The sequence below is a fragment of the Aythya ferina genome (assembly GCF_964211825.1).
Source record: "Aythya ferina genome assembly, chromosome: 14".
In the NCBI taxonomy this organism is placed as follows: Eukaryota; Metazoa; Chordata; class Aves; order Anseriformes; family Anatidae; genus Aythya; species Aythya ferina.
In genome coordinates this window covers 3,410,291-3,431,795 of record NC_140312.1, presented here as the reverse complement: position 1 = coordinate 3,431,795, position 21,505 = coordinate 3,410,291, and the positions used below count along the sequence as shown (strand labels likewise).

At 41.7% G+C, this 21,505-nt stretch overlaps 1 protein-coding gene across 10 annotated transcripts in view; it reads left to right on the top strand.

Annotated features, from left to right (window-relative positions):
- The first annotated feature begins 786 nt into the window (after nt 1–786).
- MACROH2A1 (macroH2A.1 histone) overlaps nt 787–21,505 on the top strand; it is a 46,315-nt gene continuing 25,596 nt past the window's right edge. For 4 of the 10 annotated variants that reach the window (XM_084535942.1, XM_084535938.1, XM_084535940.1 and 1 more), the window contains exons 1-3: nt 787–889; nt 4,152–4,211; nt 9,057–9,257. In XM_084535942.1, coding sequence (XP_084392068.1) covers nt 9,086–9,257 — 172 coding nt within the window. In that variant the 5' untranslated portion in view covers nt 787–889; nt 4,152–4,211; nt 9,057–9,085. Of the gene's footprint in view, nt 890–4,151; nt 4,212–7,144; nt 7,218–9,056; nt 9,258–21,505 lie in introns of all 10 variants that reach the window. The other 6 variants (XM_084535941.1, XM_084535937.1, XM_084535934.1 and 3 more) reach the window with 3 other exon arrangements.

The following is a 21,505-nucleotide window of genomic DNA, read 5'->3' as shown; positions in this document are numbered from 1 at the left end:
TGCACTGAGCACTGGAGAAAGGGAGAAGCAGAAGGGTCTGGGAGCAGCTGGGGGACAGCAGGAGCAGGGAAGGTGCTGAGGGGACACCAGCCCCTGCCCCGTAACCCTCAGCTGGTGCAGGCAGGGGCCGCGGGCAGCGGGGAGCCGGCTCTCCCCATGCGGCAAGGTGCGCTGAAGGACATCTGTGCCACCACAGCAGGAATTCCTCCAAAAGCTCCATCTGGGGCCTTGGCAAGATGGCAGCCAGCCACTTTTGTACAGCAGGAGAAAGCAGTGCTCGCCACGGCGCGCTCCTTCCTCGCTCCCCGAACAAGGAACTTCGCTCGGGGAAGGATGCGGCACCGACCCCATGCTCTGCGCTCCCCTCCTTGAGGAGCGCGCACGATTTGTACACAATGGCCGAGGTCCTGTGTCCACACTGGGGCTGGGCGGCGGGGAACGGAGAAGAATTGAGGGGAATTGAGGAGAATTGAGTGGAACTGAGGAGAAAACTGAGGAGAATTGAGGGGAACTGAGGAGAAAACTGAGGAGAATTGAGGGGAACCGGGGAGAGCCGCCTCCACAGCCCGGCGGGCGCCGCTTAGACGGGGGTGGGCGGCAGAGGGGACGAAGGTGGCGGCGCTGAGGGGACCGTGGACGGTGAGGAGACCGTGAGGGGACCGTGAGGGGACTGCGAGGGAACCGTGAAGGGACCGAGGGGACCGGGGGCGTCCCCGTGGGGGGCGGAGGAGGCGGGGAGGGGCTGAGGGCAGGGGCTGAGGGGAGGGGAGGGACGCGGCGCGGGGCACTGTGGGAGCCCGCCCAGCCGTTCCCGTTGGCCCCGCGGGCGCAGCGCAGGCAGCGGGAGCGGGGCGGCCGCCGGCAGACATCTTGCGGCCGGGACCGCGCCGTAAGTCGCCGCCGTGGGGCTGCGGCCGCGTGTGGGGACGGGGGAGCCGAGTCCGCCCTTCCCCGAGGGCTGGGGCCGCTGCCGGCACCGCTGAAGGAGGAGGAGGAGGAGGAGGAGGCGGTGGTGGTGGTGGTGGTGGTGCTGGGGAGGGGTCCCGGGGGGCAGCCCCCTCGCTGAGGCGGCTGTGTGTGTGGGGTGGTGGTGGTGGGGGGGTGTTGGTTTTGAGGTGAATTTGGGTGGTTTTTTTGTTGGTCTCGCTCGGGTTGCGGAGGCCTGGCGCTGCTCAGGCCGGGGGAGCCGGCGTGGAGGTGGCAGCGGGGTTTGGGGGGTCGGCGGGCGGGGTGGGGGCTGCACCGGGGGAGGGGGGGGCGTTGGGCCCGGCGGGTCCCGGCCTCGCCTCAGCGCTCCCGGCCCCGGGGAGCCGCAGCCACCGCCGCCAGCTGCAGGCGACGAGAAGCAGGAGGTGTCCGCAGCCGGCTCGGCTTCGGGTGAGGAACCCGTGGCGTAAAAGTTACCTGCCCAAGGCGAGCGGCTTCGGCATCAAACGGAGCCGAGCGGCGTTTTGAGAGCCGTCAGAGGCAGCCAGGAGGGAGCGAACAGCGGTTTTCGGCTGGAAAAGGGGGCCCCTCGTGATTTCCTGAGCTGTCACCTCCCCAGTAGCTGCAATATGTCTGCCTGCAGGAGCCCGGCAGCCCCGCGGGCTGTCCCTGGTAGGGGCTGTGAGGAAAGGTGGGTGTAGGGGCTTAGGGCATCTTGCACAGCACCCAGACCTAGGCAGGGACCGACACGGTTGTGCACGTAGCAGGCGGCCACAGGAACGGCTGCTTCCGTACCCCGCATCTCCTGAAATCCTTTGGTTTCCATCCTGATCTCCCAAAGTAAGTTGCAGAAGGCCGGGGCGTTCGCATCTGAAGCAGGTGTTTGGAGCCAGCTTGTTTGCGAGCCCGGTGGTGTAAGCCAGGTTGCTTCGTTTGTACTGATGGAAAGAAAAAGGCTGTTGAGAGGGGTTTGGGTGAGGCTTGTTATTTCTCTCTCGACTGTGGAAGTAGAGGACCGTTTTTTCCCCAGGACTATGTGAGGCTGTCACTTAGCAACAGGTCTGTGGGGAACTTTGCAGATCCGCTGCCTCCCCCGTTCCTGAGAGTCGGTCGAAGTAAAGGAGCTAACAGCAAGTCAGCAGCTACTGGAACCCGAATCTGGGTTCTTGGGCACAGCACTGAGTTAAAAGGTTCAGGCGTGAACAGGACAATTACAGTTGCTTCCACGAACATATTTTAGCAATCGAACGTGATGTATTTTGTATCAAGCAGTCCCTAGCCCACTCCTGAGTGTATTTCTAAAAGTGGTCTGAAAGAAAGGAGTTACATTGCTTTTCTCCCAGGTTATTTTGCTGTGTTGCTACATTGTGGTGGTGGTTGTGTGTGCCAGGTAGCAGTTGCAGGTTACCTTGCTGTATTATATATTGTAACCTCGCACGCTGAAATGTTGTAGGCCCCTTGGGTTCCTAAAGAGTAACTTTGTTTTGTTGTGTATGAAGCATAGAGTACTGATTGCCAGTAAAACTAAATGTTGATAGTGCAAATTAAGCCATAACTGATCGAAGAAGTCATAGTTAAGGCTATAATTTGGCCTAATGATGGTAATAGAGGAAGAGTGCTTAAGCACTGCTTGCTTTATAGATCAGCATTAGCAGGAAGAAAAACCTGCTACTGCAAACTGGCAAAGTAGGGATAAAGAAGCAGGAAGCAGTAATTGATGCCACAAGAGGAAAAAAAAAAGAGCCTCCAGAGAGAGCCTCCCTTGGGAAGAAGAGTATTGATCCGGGGCAGATCAGTGAGCATTAGGCTTTGTCAGCGCAGTGCTTCTGAGAGGTGAGTTTGGAAAAGAAGTGTTCTAGGCGCAGTGCTCCCTCATTTGTTAGGGAGGGATGTAAACAAGAGCCTCTCTGAGCACAGAGCTGTTACAGTGCCTTGCCCAGACCCACCCAGAAGAGCAGATGGACAGGATTCAGCTTGTGGCCCTTGCTGCAAAAAGGGTGATGCTAGAAGCACAACACTCATGGCCCCATCTGTGGGCTGAGTTCTTGCACTCCTTGTCCTCAGAAGTACAACATCTTCATTAAATTTTTGGATTTGGAAGCATCCATGTGAATTCTTTACTGTGTTCTCACTGCTGTCCAAAATGTCAAGTAGCAAACAAGTTCTCAAACTGTTCTTTGAAACAATTTTTCCAGAACACCGGATTCATAAACAGTCTGGTGATTTCAGGTCCTGTACCAAATTTTACACTTCCTACCTACTCTACAAAAAGCTACAACACACAACTGGACTTGTTCTCATGCTAGCACTCCCAACAGCGGTCAGCGAATACAATTGTATTTACATTTTCCTGACTATTGGTGGCAGGGTGCCCAGCTAAAACTCTTGTCACACTCCCAGCACTGTTCAGAGAGGACATTTGCACATTAAGAGGATATTTGTTTCAAGGTTTCAGACCCATTGTGGAGGGTAGGGACTTCTGCCAGTTGAATAAAATTGTGCAATAGTATTCTGTTTTGCACACAGATTTGGTGAAAATGTTATTCCTCTTTTCATCCTGCTCTGCATTCTCATGAGGGCACTGGTAGATGAGTATTCTTTCAGGTTTTCATGCGAAAATAAATGTATACTGCTACCTTTGCAGATAAGAAATTACTGTAGTGCTGGAACAGCTGTTGTGCAACCAGTTTCACTCCTCTCTTCCAGACCACAAAGAATTGCTTCTTTGATAAAGCACTTAAGCTGAAATTTGAAATCACGACAGACGAAACAGTTACTGAGTTATTAGCTCTTCTTTTATGACTGTAGTACCTAGAAACCACGGTCACAGCCTGAGACACTGTAGTGCTAGGCAAGCATTATTAGAGACTTTTTTTTTTTTACTGACTCTGTAAGCAGTGCATTTTATAAATATGTCAGACTAGCTTCTGATTAGCCAAGAACAGAGCAGATTAGTTGTCAAAGCAAATTCAAGTGTACCTTTTCAGAGAGAGTTCAGTGAGCAGCTATTACAGTACATAAATAGGTTTAAGATGGAGTGGCAGCACTTACTTGTTAATCTTTTGAAACAATGGAAAGAAAATAGCATTGCAGTTAAGCCCTTGTGATACAAAAGTGGACTTTTCAGCTTAGTCTCTGTGTAGGAAAGAGGAGAAAAATAATTACTAAATTTTAGTATTTGTCCTGTTGTAGTAATGGTCTCCTGCATTCCCCTATACTTACAGATGTGATGCTGTAGCTCTAAATGTAATCATCTGTTTGCTGAGTGCAGTTAATACACCAAGGTAAGCCCATGAGGAGAACAATCCCTGTCTGACGGCAGTGGAAATCAAGTAATTTATTAAGTATTTAAAAAGCAGTACCTGAAAACTATTAATAGTGAGTGCTCTTTTACTGCTACTGCTGGATAAAAGGGTCAGAGTGACTGAGTTAATGAAGTGGTGTCTGAGCTATCAGAAACCAGGCATCACTTGACTGGGGTGTGCAGTCAGTACCTCCAGAACGATCTGATGGTAAACTTTCAGAAAAACAGATGCCTTTGGCCTTTAAATGTAGATGGTATTTAAAAGTGTTGTAGTGGAGTATCTACCTTCATACAGAAAGCTATGGCCAACAGCCAGCTTCAAGCAGAAAAATATTAATTATGCCGATTTCTTTTCTAAACCTGAATTTTATTTTGTTTCTTAGGCTACTTATTTCTGGCTTGTAAAGACATGACAGCAGAGGAGCCTTGTTAGAATCTTTGCTGTGTGCTAACATAATACCATCACATTCTCGTTTCTGTAAATTTTGAAACATTAGGAAGTGGCGTGAATCTTGCTACAGCCTTTAAGAGGCTTTCAGAAGGCCGTGAGTCAGGTGCTGCATTCTGCAGCTGCGGCAATCCATGTCCAAGCACAGCAGAGCCACTGGAGAACACAGCATTAAATTTTAGTCCGAGTCAAAGGTGGGCTTATCTAAGTTTACCTCTTAGTGATATCCCATGATTATCCCAGTGATAATTCTGTGAACTGTCACCTTGAAACTATATCATTTTATTGTCAAACCTTTAAAGATGCTAAGCATTTGACAGAATTTCTCAGTAATTGCATTGCAAAGGCAAGAGAGGAGTAAGAAAGGAAAAGGCTGGTCCATTGACTGGGATTTTTTTTTTTTTTTTTTTTTTTGCCTGCCCAAATCTTGTCTGAGCTGTGGTACATGTGATAAAGCTCCCTTTGGCAAGCACTGCCTCCCTCATCTGCTGGCTAGCAGTGACTCAGCAAACAGCCCTGGTTCATTAATGTTGGCTGTGAGCCAGAGTTTCTGGTGCTACAAAGATAAACCATTTGAAAACATGTAAGGCACATAGTTTTCTTTGGTTTTTGATCTGTTGCCCTGCTCTTTACATTTAACTCTAATAAATTTCTTTGCGGTTTCTGCAAGTGAAATCTTTTTTCCTTTTCCTTCTCTTTTGCCATAGAAAACCAGAACTGGAGAAAAGTCTTTGAGAGCCCACATGGCCATCCATCCCTCTGCTCAAAGGCAGGACATGCAAGTTCTGTAAAGTAATGATCCCAAATCCAAGATTAAGCCCCAGAAAAGCTCTTCCATTCCAGGTTCTCCCTTCCCCTTCCAAATTAAGCAGTTGGCAAAATGAAAAGTGGTGCTTAGAACTTAACTGGAATTTCCCTCCCTTTGCTCCCAGTATGTCAAGACATAGCAATTCCTTACATCTGGCAAGGATGGGGTCCTTGAGGCAGGATGCTCTGAAACTCACTTTATCACATTTTACATTTAATATTAAAAGTTACAAAAGTGCTTGCTTTGTTCAGTATGCAAGCCCCTGGCTTTCTGGTTTGGGCAATGTTTTTCTTCGTAAATAACCTTACAACTAGATAGCTCCTTAACGTACAGTAGGAGAGGATCGTGTCAGGATATTTCCAGGGTCATCCTAAGTATTGAGAGAAATGTGACCAGTATAAAATAAAAGGGGAAATGAACATCTAGATTTTGTAGAAGAGGTAAAATAATTGTTTTTTACAAGAAAAAAATATACCGTTTTATATATGGGTAGGTGTTAGATGGTTACAGATGATAGGAAACTTGAAGGTATTAAGAAGAAAATAGCATGTTAAAGGGGAGAACACTTCCCAATCTCCAAAAACGATGGAAACTAAAAGCAAAATGTATTGCTCAAGCCTGATAAAGGACACTGGTTGAGCATGATCAAAGACAATTACATTAACAACAAACTTAGCATCACTTTGAGTAGATGATATTTATCCAGGGCCAGTGATTCACAGTAACTGTTTGTTTCTACATACAAAGGAACTGCTTCCCTTACTTTGTGAATAATCTTTTTCTTGGAACTGAAAATGAAAGGGCAGTGCTCTTTCATCTCCTCCTGTTGCCAGTTACACTGTGGCCATCTGTGGATGTCTTCCATTTGGATTTTTAGGCTGGGAGAGCTGTATTTATGGCAGCTCCTCCCATGCTGCTTTAGCAATAATTCTATATCGCCCCGTATTTTACTCGTGCTTTGATCCAAATGTTGTAGCAGGTCACAGGTGGATGACGTTCTCCCAAGGGAAAACAAAAAAACCCAAGGACATCAGGAAATAAGGACTTCCATATTGTCTTCCAGCTAGCCTGACCATCCCATAAACTCAGTGAGCTGGATTCCATAGATCAAGACCACAGCTGTCTGCAGAGAGGCTTTGTGAGAGCTCACATCTGTGTCACTCTCAAAGACCTAATCCAGTTGCTCAGCTCAGGGGAGACAAGAAGCCCCAGAACTTCTCCATTATTTGCTTCCTTTTTCTACTCTTTTCCCATCTTCCTTCTACATGGAATGTGCAAGTTCTATATCCTGATTTTGGGGAAAATAGGCAGTCCAGAACAAATATGTTCCTTTTGGAACATCTCAACTGAATTTAATTGTTTCTTCCTTTTTTTTCCCCTCAGCAGAAGTGCGAGTAGATTGTTTAATTGTTCCCATCCCACTTCTCAGACTCATACCAGTTAGGAGGTCGGGTCTGTAATTAACGCAGGGCATTCAGTTTCAGCTTTTTCTTCCCCAAGCTACCCTGTTCTGCAACAGGATCCTCACTAAAGCTATGGAAAGGATTTTCACAAGGGATTAATGACCTGTTTTTGGAAGTGTTATGTGTTAAAAATGTACTTTATTGTGACAGCTAAAACTCGATTACAAATGATTAATATAAATTTACCATTTAAGGCTTGCAGGTTTCCCTTGGAAAATATCTGATTTTTGTCATTCACCTGTCAGTTACAAAACAAAGGAATTCCAGGTGAGGCTAGAAGCACAGCTGTTTCTCATGCCCATCTTCCCTGTTGCTTAAATTCAGTGAACTTCTTCACGTTTGTGAGACTAAACATCTGTAGCACTGCTGAAAACAGAGCATGGACCATAAGAATTCACAGGCAGAAAGCCCGTAGCCAAGTGAAAGCCCCACCCAGCCATTCTCAGAACAATGGCAGAGCTAACAAGATGACAAAATGCAGCTAAATTGAAAGGTTTGTAAACCAGCTGTGAGCTCCAGTTTAGGAGGCTTCTCTAGGGAAGAAAATGTCCTCTTCAGAGTCAGAGCTGTTACAGAGCCGAGTTTGCAGTGAAGGGAAGGGGGAGCAGGGCTTTTGATGCCTTCCTACTTCCAGTTTCCTGTCTGGTTTTTGACATCCCTTTCATAAACATAGCCTGACTTTTGTCTGAGCTAAAAAGGTGGGATTGTTCTGTTTACTTTTAACAAGCCATAAACCTGTTGCATTTATTTTACTTAATGTGCTGTGCAGTTACAGAATCCTTGATGAGTAAAGTGTGGAGGTGGAAAGGAAAATAAATGTTTAATTTGTGAGCTTCTTTTATCCTGAGTGGTCTTGATTTGATACTTACGCAGTCGGTATCTCAGTGACTCACTGAGGTTTAAGAGACTCCAGGACATGTCAGTACAGATCAGAAGTTGCAAAATTAGAGTTGGTGAACCTGTTTTGCCTAATTCTGAGTTCACGCAATCACGGATTCAGATGGTTGGCAAATACAGTTAAGTTCATATGGAGAAGGAGAGAATTCAGCATAAACATGAGAAAAAAAAGTAGGGAAACAGAGAACTAAGTGCTGTGATGGGAAAGCAGGCTTGGAGAGCTTCTGCTGAGTATATAAACACACAACAACTTTGCATTCATATCAGGTAAAATTTGGGCATCCAGGAAAGAGCCAGGATGTATCACTGATGTATACCACTGGTTTCCCTAGAGTTCAGACATGCTGGAGGGAGGGAGTGGGAGAACAGTCTCCTTCTCAGTAATTTCAAACCCCAGTGCATTGCCTAAACCTTCAAAGACACTTTGGGAGTCTGCAAAATCTCCACCTCTTTGGGTTTGCCAGTTTCTATATTACAGCCTGAGCAGAAATCAAAGAGAGAAAAAAATATTTGACAGCTGTATCAGCAGCAGGTTTCTTCACAGAGATAAACCGAGATGCAGTTGTCAGATAGCTGCTGGGTGTTTAGACCACTGTTATATTAGGGAAAGATAGCAGACAGAAGGTTGTACTGCTGCAACATGCCATCTAGGAATCTGATTAACTTCAGCATGGAGATAGCTGGATGCTGGTAGGTTTGAATCTCAAGGGGTTCATTTCAGGTCTTTCTAAAAAACGTGTTTAGTTTACAGGAAATGTAGTTTACCATGCATAGGTCTGTGTTCTGTAAATCCACACAGCCTTGAAAATCCATGTGTTTTTTTTTTTTTAGGAAGATAAAATAAAATGTACAAGAACCTTAGTGTGGGTATGGTTTCCTAGTTGGGAACATAGTTATTCATGAGTATAACAGTCCTACCGTGGTTGTTCAAATGCCAAATCAACAGTTTTTCCAGGAGAGCAGAGATTCATGACAGTTCTCCCTGCAGAAAGCATCCTCTGCCTTCATGCTAAAGTTCTATTTTCCATCTTAGGTGGTTATCACACTTTGCTCCACTAATGGTGCCAGTTTTAACACGTTAGGAATTTCAGAAAAGTAATTCCAAAGCCAATTTATGTGAAGTTGCTTCTCTGATTACCATTTGAAATCATTTAAATGTGGTATTCCTTATTGATAACCTTTTATCTTTTTCTTTTCCCTAATATATAGAGCGTTGTTCCAGACCCAATACAGCCAAAATGTCCAGCAGGGGTGGGAAGAAGAAGTCAACCAAGACTTCGCGCTCTGCAAAGGCTGGGGTCATATTCCCTGTTGGAAGGATGCTGCGTTACATAAAGAAAGGCCACCCGAAGTACAGAATTGGTGTAGGTGCTCCAGTGTACATGGCTGCTGTACTGGAATATCTGACTGGTAGGTTTTGCAGAACAATGTGAAATAGTGAAAACAGTGAAAGAAATAACATAAACTGAATTGGCACAGTATGCTAATGGGAAAGCATTAACAGATCCTTTGATTTATAGACTAAATGAAACGTTACTGCTGAAGTAAGGGCTATGTTGGTCCTGCATCTTAGTCAAAACTAAGGTACAGCTACCCCTGCCTCAGAGCTTTGATGGCTTTTGTGCATTGCAGTATTTGTTATGCTTTGACCTGTTGTAAACACTCTTTTCCACATTGTCAGTCAGAAGGATTCTTACTGACATCACTGAGTATGGACTGGGCCTTCAGTGTTGCAGTCCTTCCTGCTCTGATTTTGTGCCTCGTGGATTTGCTTGGGTTATAATTATTGATAAGGGAATACATTCCTTTTAAATGGAGAGCTCCTCAGTGTTTACACAGTGCTAAGGTAGCTTACTACAGTGTTATTTAAGCAGTTTTCCCCAATTTGCAGATTATTTTTGAGACTATGTAGGCTGTTTGCAGTTTGAAGGGGTCTGTGTGTAAATGCACACTATTCATCTGCCACAGATCAGCATAGCTTATTTGCTTTTGGTTGTAGTCGTTTTTCTGTTTCTCTCATCACAATTGAATGAGAACACGTTAAATGATTATTCCATCTTCACAATGCACTCTTGGAGGCTGAAAGTATTGTTTGTCCTCTGCTTAGAAAGAAACTTCAATGGAAGAAAGTGCTTTGTCCTAGATTTGCAACTAGATATGCAAGTAAAGGGCATTACATAGCAGTTCTTTGCTCATACAAGACTTAAGACATTGCAAATTTACCCCACAAAAGAGCATATGAAGTAGTCATCTGAAGGAAAATGAACCCTAATTGCAATAGCATCAACATATGGACTTTTTTTGGAGTACCTTTTTTTTTTCTGGAAAAAAATGGACAAGAATAAAGGATCAATTCAGGTTGCATTCACATGGCCAGATCGACTTGCAAACATGTAAGCAAGGGATTTAGCAAAAAGCAAAAGCGCTAAATGGATGAGTGTTGGGAGACAGGTTCTATCAGCATGACTACAGAAAAGCTCGTATTGGATCTCATGTCTCATAACGCAGTTCTTTGTACAGTGCAATTGCTCATTTCGGTGTTCTGGTTGCAACAGATGCAGGTGTTTCAGGGTCTTTAAGCTGTAATCAGTTTTGTGTTTTTTTTTAACTTTGATTTGAGCAAAGCATGTAGTATGTATAACGTGACCTGAGTCTGACAGCTATGATCATACACATTCAAGGCAATTTTAAATACACCTCATAATTTATATTGACAATGAAGGATAGAAATAGGCTTGTTTTCTATAAAGCTTCCAACCCTAAAGACGAAGATTGGTAACATCAGAGAATAATTAAGAATACTTGATTTCTGTAAGGTATTTATATTACATTATTTTCTAAGCCATCAGACTTTTCTTCACTTGTTCATGTTCACAGTTTTATTTATTTGAGCCTTTTCTCTAAAAGAATGCTTTTAAACTTCATAGATGGCCTTAAAAATTAACATTTCCTTCAGCTAGGTTCCTGCTTAGAGCAATAACAACTCAAATAAAATGCTTCTTAGGGTGAATGGGGCTTTGAATACTGCCCTTTTAAAGAAACAGAACAGTACAGGTGAGCTCAAGGCACTGCTAATGAGCAGCACATGTTATTGGTTAACCCTTTGATTTAAAGGTTTTCTCAGTTTAGGCAGCAGAGAATAAGCTGGGGAAATAGAGGTGTTTCTTTAACTGCCATGCATCCTGGGAAACTGGTTGAGCAGATTTAAAATAAATAAATGTATACCCATCACTCCTTCAGGAAATAAAAAAGGGGGGAGGAAGAAGAAGAAGAGCTATGGGGGAAGGTACCTCTGTTCATCTCCCTCAGAACACTTTTAAACTTTTTGTATTGCCGTTCCCCCCCCCCCAAAAAAAAAAAAGGATCTGAGGATCCTGTACTTCAACATTTTCTTTCATTGTTACACATAGATACATCTCAAAAACATAAATACTTATTGAGTTAGTAATAGTTTTGTTTTATGACTGTTTCAATCTGGTGACTTTTTTCCACCATTCTTTAAGTCTTTTACACTATATAGCTTAATTTATTAACCTTTAATAATGAGTATATTTTCTGAAGTTCAAGTAACTCATTGTTTTCAGTATGATTCAGAAACTCTTCCTGGAAATGGGATGCTTAGACATCTTTCTTCTGTGTGGTGTTATTTAATTTTTTAACTTCTTGGCAGTTATTATTTCACGAAACCAGAGAAATCTTGACTTCTTTATGGGAGAGTTTTCAAGGATGCTCGTGTCAGCACCTGATCTGAGGCTAAATGAAAGTGTTTGAACCTTTTCAAAATAAAAGGAGGAATGTGACCTAATAGAAATGACACCCTGCAAAGTGGTATAATAAACTGGCTAAATCAAAAAAGCAATCCTGTGCATCCAGGAAGGAGAGGAGAAACATAAAATATCAAAAGCAGTTGCAGGAAAGAAGATCTTTGGAAGGGAAATGACAGAAACGTGACCTAATAGGAAGGAACCCACTAAGGTTTGAAAACTAGTTCATGTGTGTACAGAATATGGCACTGGCTTTAATCCTTTAGAAGATGAGGTGCTAAATTTTGCTGGCCTGTGCGAAAGTTTAACTCTGGATGTAAATCTGAAATTAGGCCATAATGTGCTCAGATCTGGGATTTTTTTTTTTTTTTTTTTTGATTCAGCTTGGGATTTGAACTTTTATAACACTTCCAGCTGTTCAGACTTACAGTTCTGTTCTGGATCCATCTGCGGGTATGGCTTTATCTGCTTTTTCCTTTGAAGGTAGCTTCCTGTTACCATATATACGCTGCTATTCATCAAAAAGTGAAAATACACACTCTGCAGCTTCTTGTAGTGTGTGTGTCCATTTGGACTTTAAGCCCTGCTTCAGTCTCTGCTTAACAAAGTGCTTTTCAAACTACATTTATGTCCTTCTCGTGCCTTGGTATTAGCATGTTTGTGTACTGTATAGCTCCAAGAGAAGGAATCTGTACTGTTTTAGCACATGAAATTAGTTTGGCTGCTTCAGCTGCTGTAAACTAAAAACTTTTCATGTTTGCTGTGCCACGCATATTTGTGTTTTACCAGCATTGAAGCAAGTGGACATACTTCCTTTCTTTACCCTGGAGGAATAGCGTGGATGATGGACTATAACGTGTGGTTCTTGTTTCTTCTTGGCAGTAACAGTTCATGCAGTGCTGCCTATCTTGTAGAGAGATGACATAGAGTAATTGACTAGTTTCTGCTTCTGCTATAGAACTAGTCTTAAGCATTATTAACTAGTTTAAACTGGCAAGAAGTTCAGTGTTACTAGTTCCTTCTGTTGTCTTTCCTTATTGTGGCGCTTTCCTTACAATTGTTCATTGCATGTTTCCCCATACATGTAGTTTGGAAAACTACAGCCACTCCTTATTTTCTCTGCAAAGTAGTACACATCAGTTAATATCAAATAAAATACTGAGTCAGTCAATAGGTCAGACTTCATTTGGGGCATCGTAGCAGCTCTGATGATGTATGGTTTTTATTTGGCAGAACTGATCCAGCCCTACAACTAAACACTTATCTTTCCTTCAGACCTATAGCTTGCAGAGGTTACAGCATAGTCCAAACTCTCTTACTAAAAGACACTCATTTGCCCTCGGAAAAAAAAAAAAGAAAAATCTCTTGAGTGTATTTAGAGGTAGCAAGAACCAGGCCTGCAAGCGATTTCTGCTCCCCCTGCCCCCAGTCACTTTCTCTATGCTGTAAATAATTTTCATTTGCCAAAATGTCATAGCAAATAAGGAGAAGGAGAAGTTTATAAAACAGCAGGAGAACAGAAATACAGAAGAAATAAGACTTTGATTTATATTTGTTCTGTACTTACTGAAGTAAGGTAGGAGAAAAATGTCTGTTTTCTCCATTAGACTTTTTTTCCAGTGGGATTTTATTGCCCATTGTGTATTGTTGATCATGTATTTTGTCAAAATGTAAACTAAGCACCTTTTCAGTCCCAAGGTTAGAAATTGCATCTGAGGCATTCTGGTGCTTACCCGAGTTTTTGTTTTCAGGCTTACTGATGTCACCAGAATCCCTTAATGGAGGTTCATGTGCTGGAGCTCAGCTCGTTGCATTTTCATCTTGATTAATTTTCGATGTGGAAAACTTTCTTAGGCCAGCTGCCGATTGGCTGCAAAATGCAAGTCCTTCCCGAATGCAGTAAGTTTAACTGCTCGCTTCAGATGCTCACTTTCCAACGTGCAAGCTAATCAGCTTGAACTGCTGTTCACCTCTCGTGTTCTGCTCGCTGCTGAACATTTTTACAGGGTCACAGAGGAAAACAATGCTTTGCCCTGTTTGTCAAAGCAGAAGTACTGCTCAACTGCTTTGAGGCAGAGGGGTAGCTCAGAGGGCCATGCTAAAAAACAAAACATTAGGTTAAAAGCAGATTGAAGTTCCAGACATTTTTAGACAACATAATAGCGGGCTTTAGGGAGTAATGAAATTTAAGAAGGGAATTAATTGACAGTATCTATTTGATACAGTTGAAACGTATTCACTACCAGGATACATTTCTTCTATTTAAACAGGCAGCTTTAGAAACGCTAATCCCTATTACAGTGTTGTGCCACAAACTGTGTCCCAGAAGAGGTTTAAAATAAATTAAGGGGCTTGTAGGACCCATGCTCTATTTAAGCAAGCATGAAACTACCTCTTCAGATGCAGGGTGTTTTTAACATGGATTAATACTGGGCCTAAAATACAGCAGGGTCACAGAGACCTTTGAAAAATACCATTACAGAAATCTCCTTTGTAAGATTTCTCTTTTATGTAGGGCTTGAGTCATTTTCTTAACAGAGGTGAGATTCACAGCTATGCTTTCAAGAAATGCCACTTTAGATTTAAAACTTTGCACTGTTATCATTTGAGTGGTTAACTTTCTTTCTGAACTAATAAAGGCATGAATTAGTCTGCTTCAGATGTATGTAAATGAGGAGTTTTCTTTCACTGATAAGACTTCCTTTGGCTACAGACCTGTAAACACTTAAGCATGTGCCTGTCTTAGCTTGTAGTCCCATAAATTTCATTGGCTCTTCTAGTTACAGAAGCTGAGTTTACACAACATGACTTGCCAGGTCAGGGTCCCACTGTCTTCTCCAAGCCACACAGATCAGGGTTGATGAAAAATAAGTGAAAGTATTGCCACAAAACAAAAGCCCTTGCAATGCATCCTGATTAGCCAGTGCAGATATTTATTTCAGAAGGGTAAATATCAAAATTTGCATTGTGGTGTGTCATATTGAGAAAATGTACAGAATGGTAGGTTAGGGTTGTTGGGGCTTTTTTGTTTTTACATCTTAATCATGAATAACTTTACCCCATTGATAACTGTTAAATTCTGGTTACATTTTAATATTCTTAGATGTAGAATAAAGAGAAAACATAGAATTCTACTAACGTTACGTCTCTTTATTTGCCTAAGTTACTGTTCAATTTAATAGTGGTACAATCATCATTCAAAAGTGCATAAGGGGAAAGGGTGTTGCAGAAAACTCATGCCAGACTGAAGAACACACCAACAGAAATTCCCTGTGAGGGTTGAAATGGGCATAATGCTAGATGAGAAATTAAATATGTAATTTAAAAGCTGTACTTTACCATTGATAAATTCAATTTGTCGTAGGCAATTTAAAAATGTATGTTGGATTTGTTTTCTAAGAAATGTGTGTTACAGTTGAAGTGGAAAGAACTTGGGGTAACTGCCACAGTCCCATTAGACAAGAGAGCTGGTAGCATCGCTGGTCATTCCTTCAGGCCTTCCTTCTCTGACACGGTCTCCTTGTTAACCCCACCTTGTACACCACATGAAGTAATACAGAATATTGCTGCGAGAAATTAGCAGTAATAGCACACTGAAATAAAATACACGTGGTGTTTTTAACCCTGTCGACATTACAGCCATGCATGTAAATGCTTTCATTAGTTCATGATAAGTTTCTTTATTCTGTCCTCAGAACGGGTGCTGCATTTATTTTTTGTTCTTGAATGTCTGAGGTATATAACAGCGGTCCAGTTGCAAGCAGCTAATCTTCAGGGTTGGAATTTATATGGGAGTTCACAATTTGAAGGGATCTTGGCTCAGGGCTATGAAACAGGTTTTCAGCAGTGTATAGCAACAGACTTTTATGAACTTTGATGGAGAGTTTAAAAGAGTAATATTAATTTTCACTTGAATATGTCAGCTGTTTTTTTATGACATCACATGTAAAAGCTAGTTTTTTTCCTCAGCTTTTTTCAGTTTAGAGGTTCTTTCATCAAGTATTGTAAGAATGCTTTTTTTCTTTTTTTTTTTTCCATAGGGATTCTATAAGAATGCCTGAACTCTGTTCACGTTATATTTTTGCCTTGGGTCTTCAGTCTTCTTTTCCACACTGTATTTATCCCTAATTTTCTTTCAGGGATGAAATTCCATATAGATTGTTAGGTGCAGTCAGATGAAATGCTCTGCCCTTGACATAAACTTCCTCAGGGAAGAAATAAATATAGGGGTTCTGCAGTGAAATAGAGTATTTTTTAAATAAACAGGAGGTACTTTTCCTCCAAATTGCAAAAATGTCTGTGATGTAGTGAGGCTTGTTATTGCAAGATGTTATGGATTCCAGAAATCTGAATGGTTGCAGAAAACAATTAGACACATCTATCGAAATAAATTCCATTGGGAGATGCACATGAAGATAGCATTTCTAGCTTCAGAAGCCCCTAAGCTGCAGATGTCTGGTAGTGTTCTTGAAAAATTGCTTTTTAAGTTTGCCAGTTCCTTGAATCCTCCGGAGAATCTGCAGTTGGGCACTGGCAGGGGACAGGTTATCAGGTTAGATGCATTTTTTTTGCTCTGATGAAATTATAGCTAGATTAGACTACCCTTGAACACTCAACGTAATAGAACATTTTACATGATATATTCTCCAGGCATAGATTTTAAAAAAAAAAAAACACACACATTTTTGAATATTCTGTATAGTCTCTCCTGTACTGCTTCCACAAAGTAATAGAGAGAAAGATTTGCAACTATTTTTCTTCTAAATAATAATAGTTGTATTTGTGTGCAGATGCATGTATTTATTATGACTTCCATTGCCATCTTGATACAAAAAACAGAGGCTTGGAGTGGTGAAAGGACTTAGCGACAACAGCAATTTAATGAGTCGTAGTATTTTCAATAATAAATTTGGAAACCTACCTCCTCTGCTGTCAGAGGCGGTATCTAATACAACCATCATCACCATCTGCCAGGTCTTGCTGAAATGACTATGCTACAACAACAAGAGCACAGCATATATGGATTGCATCAGGTCGTTGTTTTGTAGAGTCCTTGATAGTGACTTGGATGCTTTTCTTCTCTTTACGTGGGCTTGGCTGCACGCACCCCTGCTATATGTAACCATCCCTCCTCTGCCCAGGGTTTGGAGCCACTTGAGTAAAATCCAGAATTTCAATATGAAGCCCTCTCCTCCTTTTCTTTGCTTAATAACATTATTCGTGCTCACGGAGTGTCAGCAGATGATTGTCAGCTGCCACTTGACTTCTTTAATGTTTGGAAATGCAGGTTCCTAACGTGTGCCTGCAAAGGTCAAAGACTAAGTGAGGACCAAGTCAGAAGACATCAGTAGTCTCCTGCGCTCTGTAACAGCCAGACCAAAGCATACGTGCTGCATTTGATCAAGTGACGTCTGGCAGCAGTTAAATTAATCATGTTTGAGTGTATTTCTAAAACATATGTAAACTGTTAGCAGTAACAGCAAAGTGTAAAATGCTGGGTAGAGGAAGCTCCACAGAAACAAAAGGGTTAATTTGGGTTGGATAGGATTCTTTAAGTCAGTGGAGAAGGAATAGGCTATCACTTTTTAAATCAGTTCTCAGTGTGACTGTTATAATAAATAACATTTGAGATTTAAGTTCATTTGAGATTGAGGTTCATTTTCAAGTTTCATCAGAAAGTGAACTCATACATTTTACAGATCAATATTTAACCAAGAATTAAAAAAAAAAAAAAAAAAAAAAAGGAAGTTAAATAGCGTTAGATCTCCTACCAAAAAAAAAAAAAAAAGTAACGGATTGTATTAAAGTGTGGAAATGAGAAAAGAGCTGAAAAGAAGTGTGAGTCAGATCAGAAGGCTCTAAGTGGAAGTGGCTTTTGTGGCCTGAACTTGGATTTTATGTAAACAGCAGTCTGTCATCTGCCTCACAGAAAAGCAAAACTTACAATAACTTGGCAAAGTTAACAGTTTCTCCTTCGAGGGGCCTAGTTTCGATACAGCTCAGAGACTAAAAACTGAAGTGATTTTTTTTTATCGCATCCTAAGAGAATGATTGCTCTGTTGAGAGTTGAGGTTTCATCAAGGCTTGTTCAAAGCAGTAAAATTTCTTGAATTGATTTTCACTGCATCAAATTTCCATGACTTTGAACCGAGGCTGAGAACTGTTTTACTGGAATGCATACGAGGGAAAGTGTTATTAAATGATTCTGCCTTCACTGTTAGGGCTGCAGATTCCAGGGGGATTGGGTGGAATACACAGAGAGAAGAATGCAGGAAACTCTTAACAATCTTGGTTGATTGGGGTTGATTGGGTTAAAACCTTCCGGAATCATGTAAAATGATTCTGAAGTCAATAAAACGCTGATGGAAGGATGATTAATTTAAAGTACAATAAACAGACTCCTTGTCATGTAGCTGGCTTTGTAGTAAGTGCACGTTTTCTCAATGGAATTGTATCAACATTTCATTTTGCTTTCATTTCTGGATATTGTTCTCAATTTTATTTTGAGGAGAGGCTTCAAAATTTTTCAGAGACCCCGGACTTGTTCCTTGTTGGAACTTTTGTGTTCAGAAATTGGCTTTGTGTCAACACGTCACCTGTTAGTTGTTAAGAGCTTAATTTTCAAAGCTATGATTTCATCTCCCGGAAGAAAAGGTGGACAAAAGGATTCGATGCAAACAGCGGTGGTTTAGCTCAAGACGTAAACCCCCCAAAAAATAAAATAATAATTTTGGGATGAACTCAGACCAGATTGAACATTTACATTTAGGAAGCAATACAGCCTAAAATGCATGCTAAGCTGGAGGCTTTGTCATTTAAGCTTTTTAGTCAGTAATGACCAGTAATACTTTGAAAATTAGGATGACTGAGCTGGTGTGTTCTATACAAGTGGCAGAAGAATGCAGTTACTTTTGTTTCCATATAGGTCTGCAGTTGGTAATGTGCCTGCTTTAGGTTCTAATAGTAATTTACTTTATTTTAACCTCAGTGTTGAGTTCTTGTCCCAAAATCTGCAAGTGTTGTGAAACACCAAAACAGCAGTACTCAAGGCGCAGCAGTGCCACTGTGAAATAGGGAAGTACAGATAGTGAATTTGGGAGCTCTGTGGGATGTCCAGAGATGATCAGAGGAGAGAAGTCTCCAAGTAAAGGATGAGGAACTTGTTCTGGAAATTTGCTTTAGGATGAGGTATCAGTGGAGACTTCTAACACTTCTTGGTTGTGTTTAAGTAGGAAATGCCTTGAACAGCTTTTCCTGTGGTCTTATCTCAGGCTTCAGTACAGAGATACACAACCTGTTTTCTCCTTTTAAAATGTTTAACTGAGCTTTAAAAAGCTCAGGAGAAAAAAAAAAAACACAAAACTGCTTTTGTTCAAGTGCTGAGAAGAGGCTTAGACCAGTTATTGTTACCAACATCCATTTGCCTAGTTCCAAACATTGCAAAGAATTTTTTCACTTGATATAAATGACAACGTTTAAGTTAATTTTTATGAGAAAATTTCCTAACATTAGATTTTCTTCCCACTTTAACCATTTATTTTAAAGATAGAAAAGAAAAATATGAAGTATAATCGTGTATTTTGAATCAAACTAGTGTGTTTATACTTGCAATGTAGAAGTAATTCATACGTGAATCTATCACATGCTGACATTACGTTCCTACTTAGTTATTTCTTTCCTAATTATATGCTTTCCACAGCTTATTACTAAACTTTTCCTTACATTTGCAGTTAAAGCAATGCATGTTGTTCTGCTTTTTTGAAATATACTTAATAGCACAGAAAAAGTCATTGGTAAGTCAAACATGAAGAGTATCTTTTCTAGTTAACCTGAGATTTCAGTAAGTAAAAATCAAAGAAATGTTCTTAGGAAAGCTTATAATATTGAAATACGTTTATATTTTCTTCAAATTTAAGAAGAATTACGAAGAATTTAGGAATTAAGAAGAATCTTCAGTAAAGTATCTCATAGCTGCCTCTTGCCTGAGTGGTGGTGGTACAATTATTCCCTAGTGTGGAGTAAATATGTGAAAGGAGTGGAATAGACGTTATACAACTTACTTGCATCCTTTTTGTGAGCTCTCACTTTTTTAAAACTATATTGTTTTGGTCTTCTGGCTGGATGTGTACGTGCCAAGTAACTCCTGACATCATGGAAGGTCTTAAGATTTTTTTACTTTGACAAAAACAAAGCTTTCTATGTTGACTATGTTCAGTTGTGTGAGTTGAGTTTTGAGTATCAATTTGTTGTGAATTCTCGTAGGTGATTGATATTTACTGGTTTGCATATTCAGGTAGACTTAAATTGGTTTGTGTTTATAAATTGCAAACTTAGATGTAATTAAATCATTAAACTTGCTACAGTATTAAAGAGAGAGGAGAAAAATCAATGCATTGGGCCCTCCATTTGACTGCCTGTGTCCCAGTCTATTGATGCTCTCTGTCCAGGGATGCTGCACACTTTTTTCCTACTGTTGGAAAGTTACCTTTAAGGAAGGTAAAGGTAAGGTTTCACTCTTTCATGACTCAAAGCTTTGAATCTGGTGGAAAGTAACTTCCAAAGCTGCCCCAGAGAAGGGTCTGACCAGAGAATTCAGGTCCAATCTCAATTTTAAATACCTTTTCCCACCTACTCCTCTTTCAGCTACATGCCTAAATCCAGAGAGATTATTCTGAAAAGCGGATTCTCCCTTACAGAGCAAGCTAGATTTTCATCTCATTTAAGATTGGTTTCAAACATGGCTGGAACACCATTTAAATCCTTGGAGCTGAAGTAGCATAAAACAGATGTGAAAGGAAAGTTGGCCGCACGTCCTCTCCAGCCGAGTAGTTCGGATCCCATCCGGATCCAGAAAGTCTTCATTTCAGCATTTATAAGTGCTCAGATCTGCTGGGTTTGGGTCAGTTTTGTCTCTGTCAGTGATAAATCAAAACATTGCTGCCTGTATTGGCGTCAGCCCCTTTGAGAGTCCCCATTTGGTCAGATTTGTTCACCCGGCGTAGTTTTGCTGCTCTCTGCACGCCCCAGCAGTGCTCGGTTATTGTTGGAGAGCTGTGAGGAGGAGGCCAGAGGAAAAATTCCCCCCTCCGTGCCCTCCTCCTCTTCTCCCAAAGCTCCTCTTTTGTGGTCCTCGACACCATTGCAAAGCGTTCTGTTCCTGCAGAGGAAGTGGGGTACCTCAACTTCCCTAAAGGACCATTAGAAAACTGTAATTTCAAAATGAGTTTCCTGTCCAAGGAAGAGGGCTTAGCACTTAGAAGAACAGTTCTCCACTGTACAGGGCAGACATTTTAGTTTTATGAGGAACAAATAAAACATTCCTCTGTGCTTTACAGGCGTAACACTTTCTTAGGCCCTTTAGTTACGAAATGACCTGTCTGCATAGTTATGCTGATCGGTTGCAGAGAATAACACGGCCCGACTGTTCAGCCCTGCCTGACACAGTAAAGAAGCGGAGAGGTGGGGGAAGCAGGGGCAAACTGCAAAGTAGGCTGCTGTTTGTGGCAAAGCCTTCCCTTGCTTTGCAGCCAGCAGTAAAGTCTGAGATGCAAACAAAACAAGTCCTGCTCTGGAGAGATGGAGATGTTATTGCAGTGACACAGAAGCTTCTGAGGTCAGTGGGGATGTGCAGGGTGTACCCCAGAGCACAGCTTGTCCTTCTGAATGTGACACGGGTCTTCTGAATGAGATTTTGAATGTCTACTATCACTACAGGCAGCTGCGTGCCCTGCCGAATGCAAGCTAGACCTCAAATGTCTGAGCTGCAGCTTGTAAGAAGTACGTGAAAAGGATTATGCCAGCTTAATTCTGTTCTTTGGAGGTGTGGAAAGCGTAGTCAGGTTGACCTTACTCTGTTAATCCTGCTTTAAAAATAAAGTAATTCTTGTCAGCTTG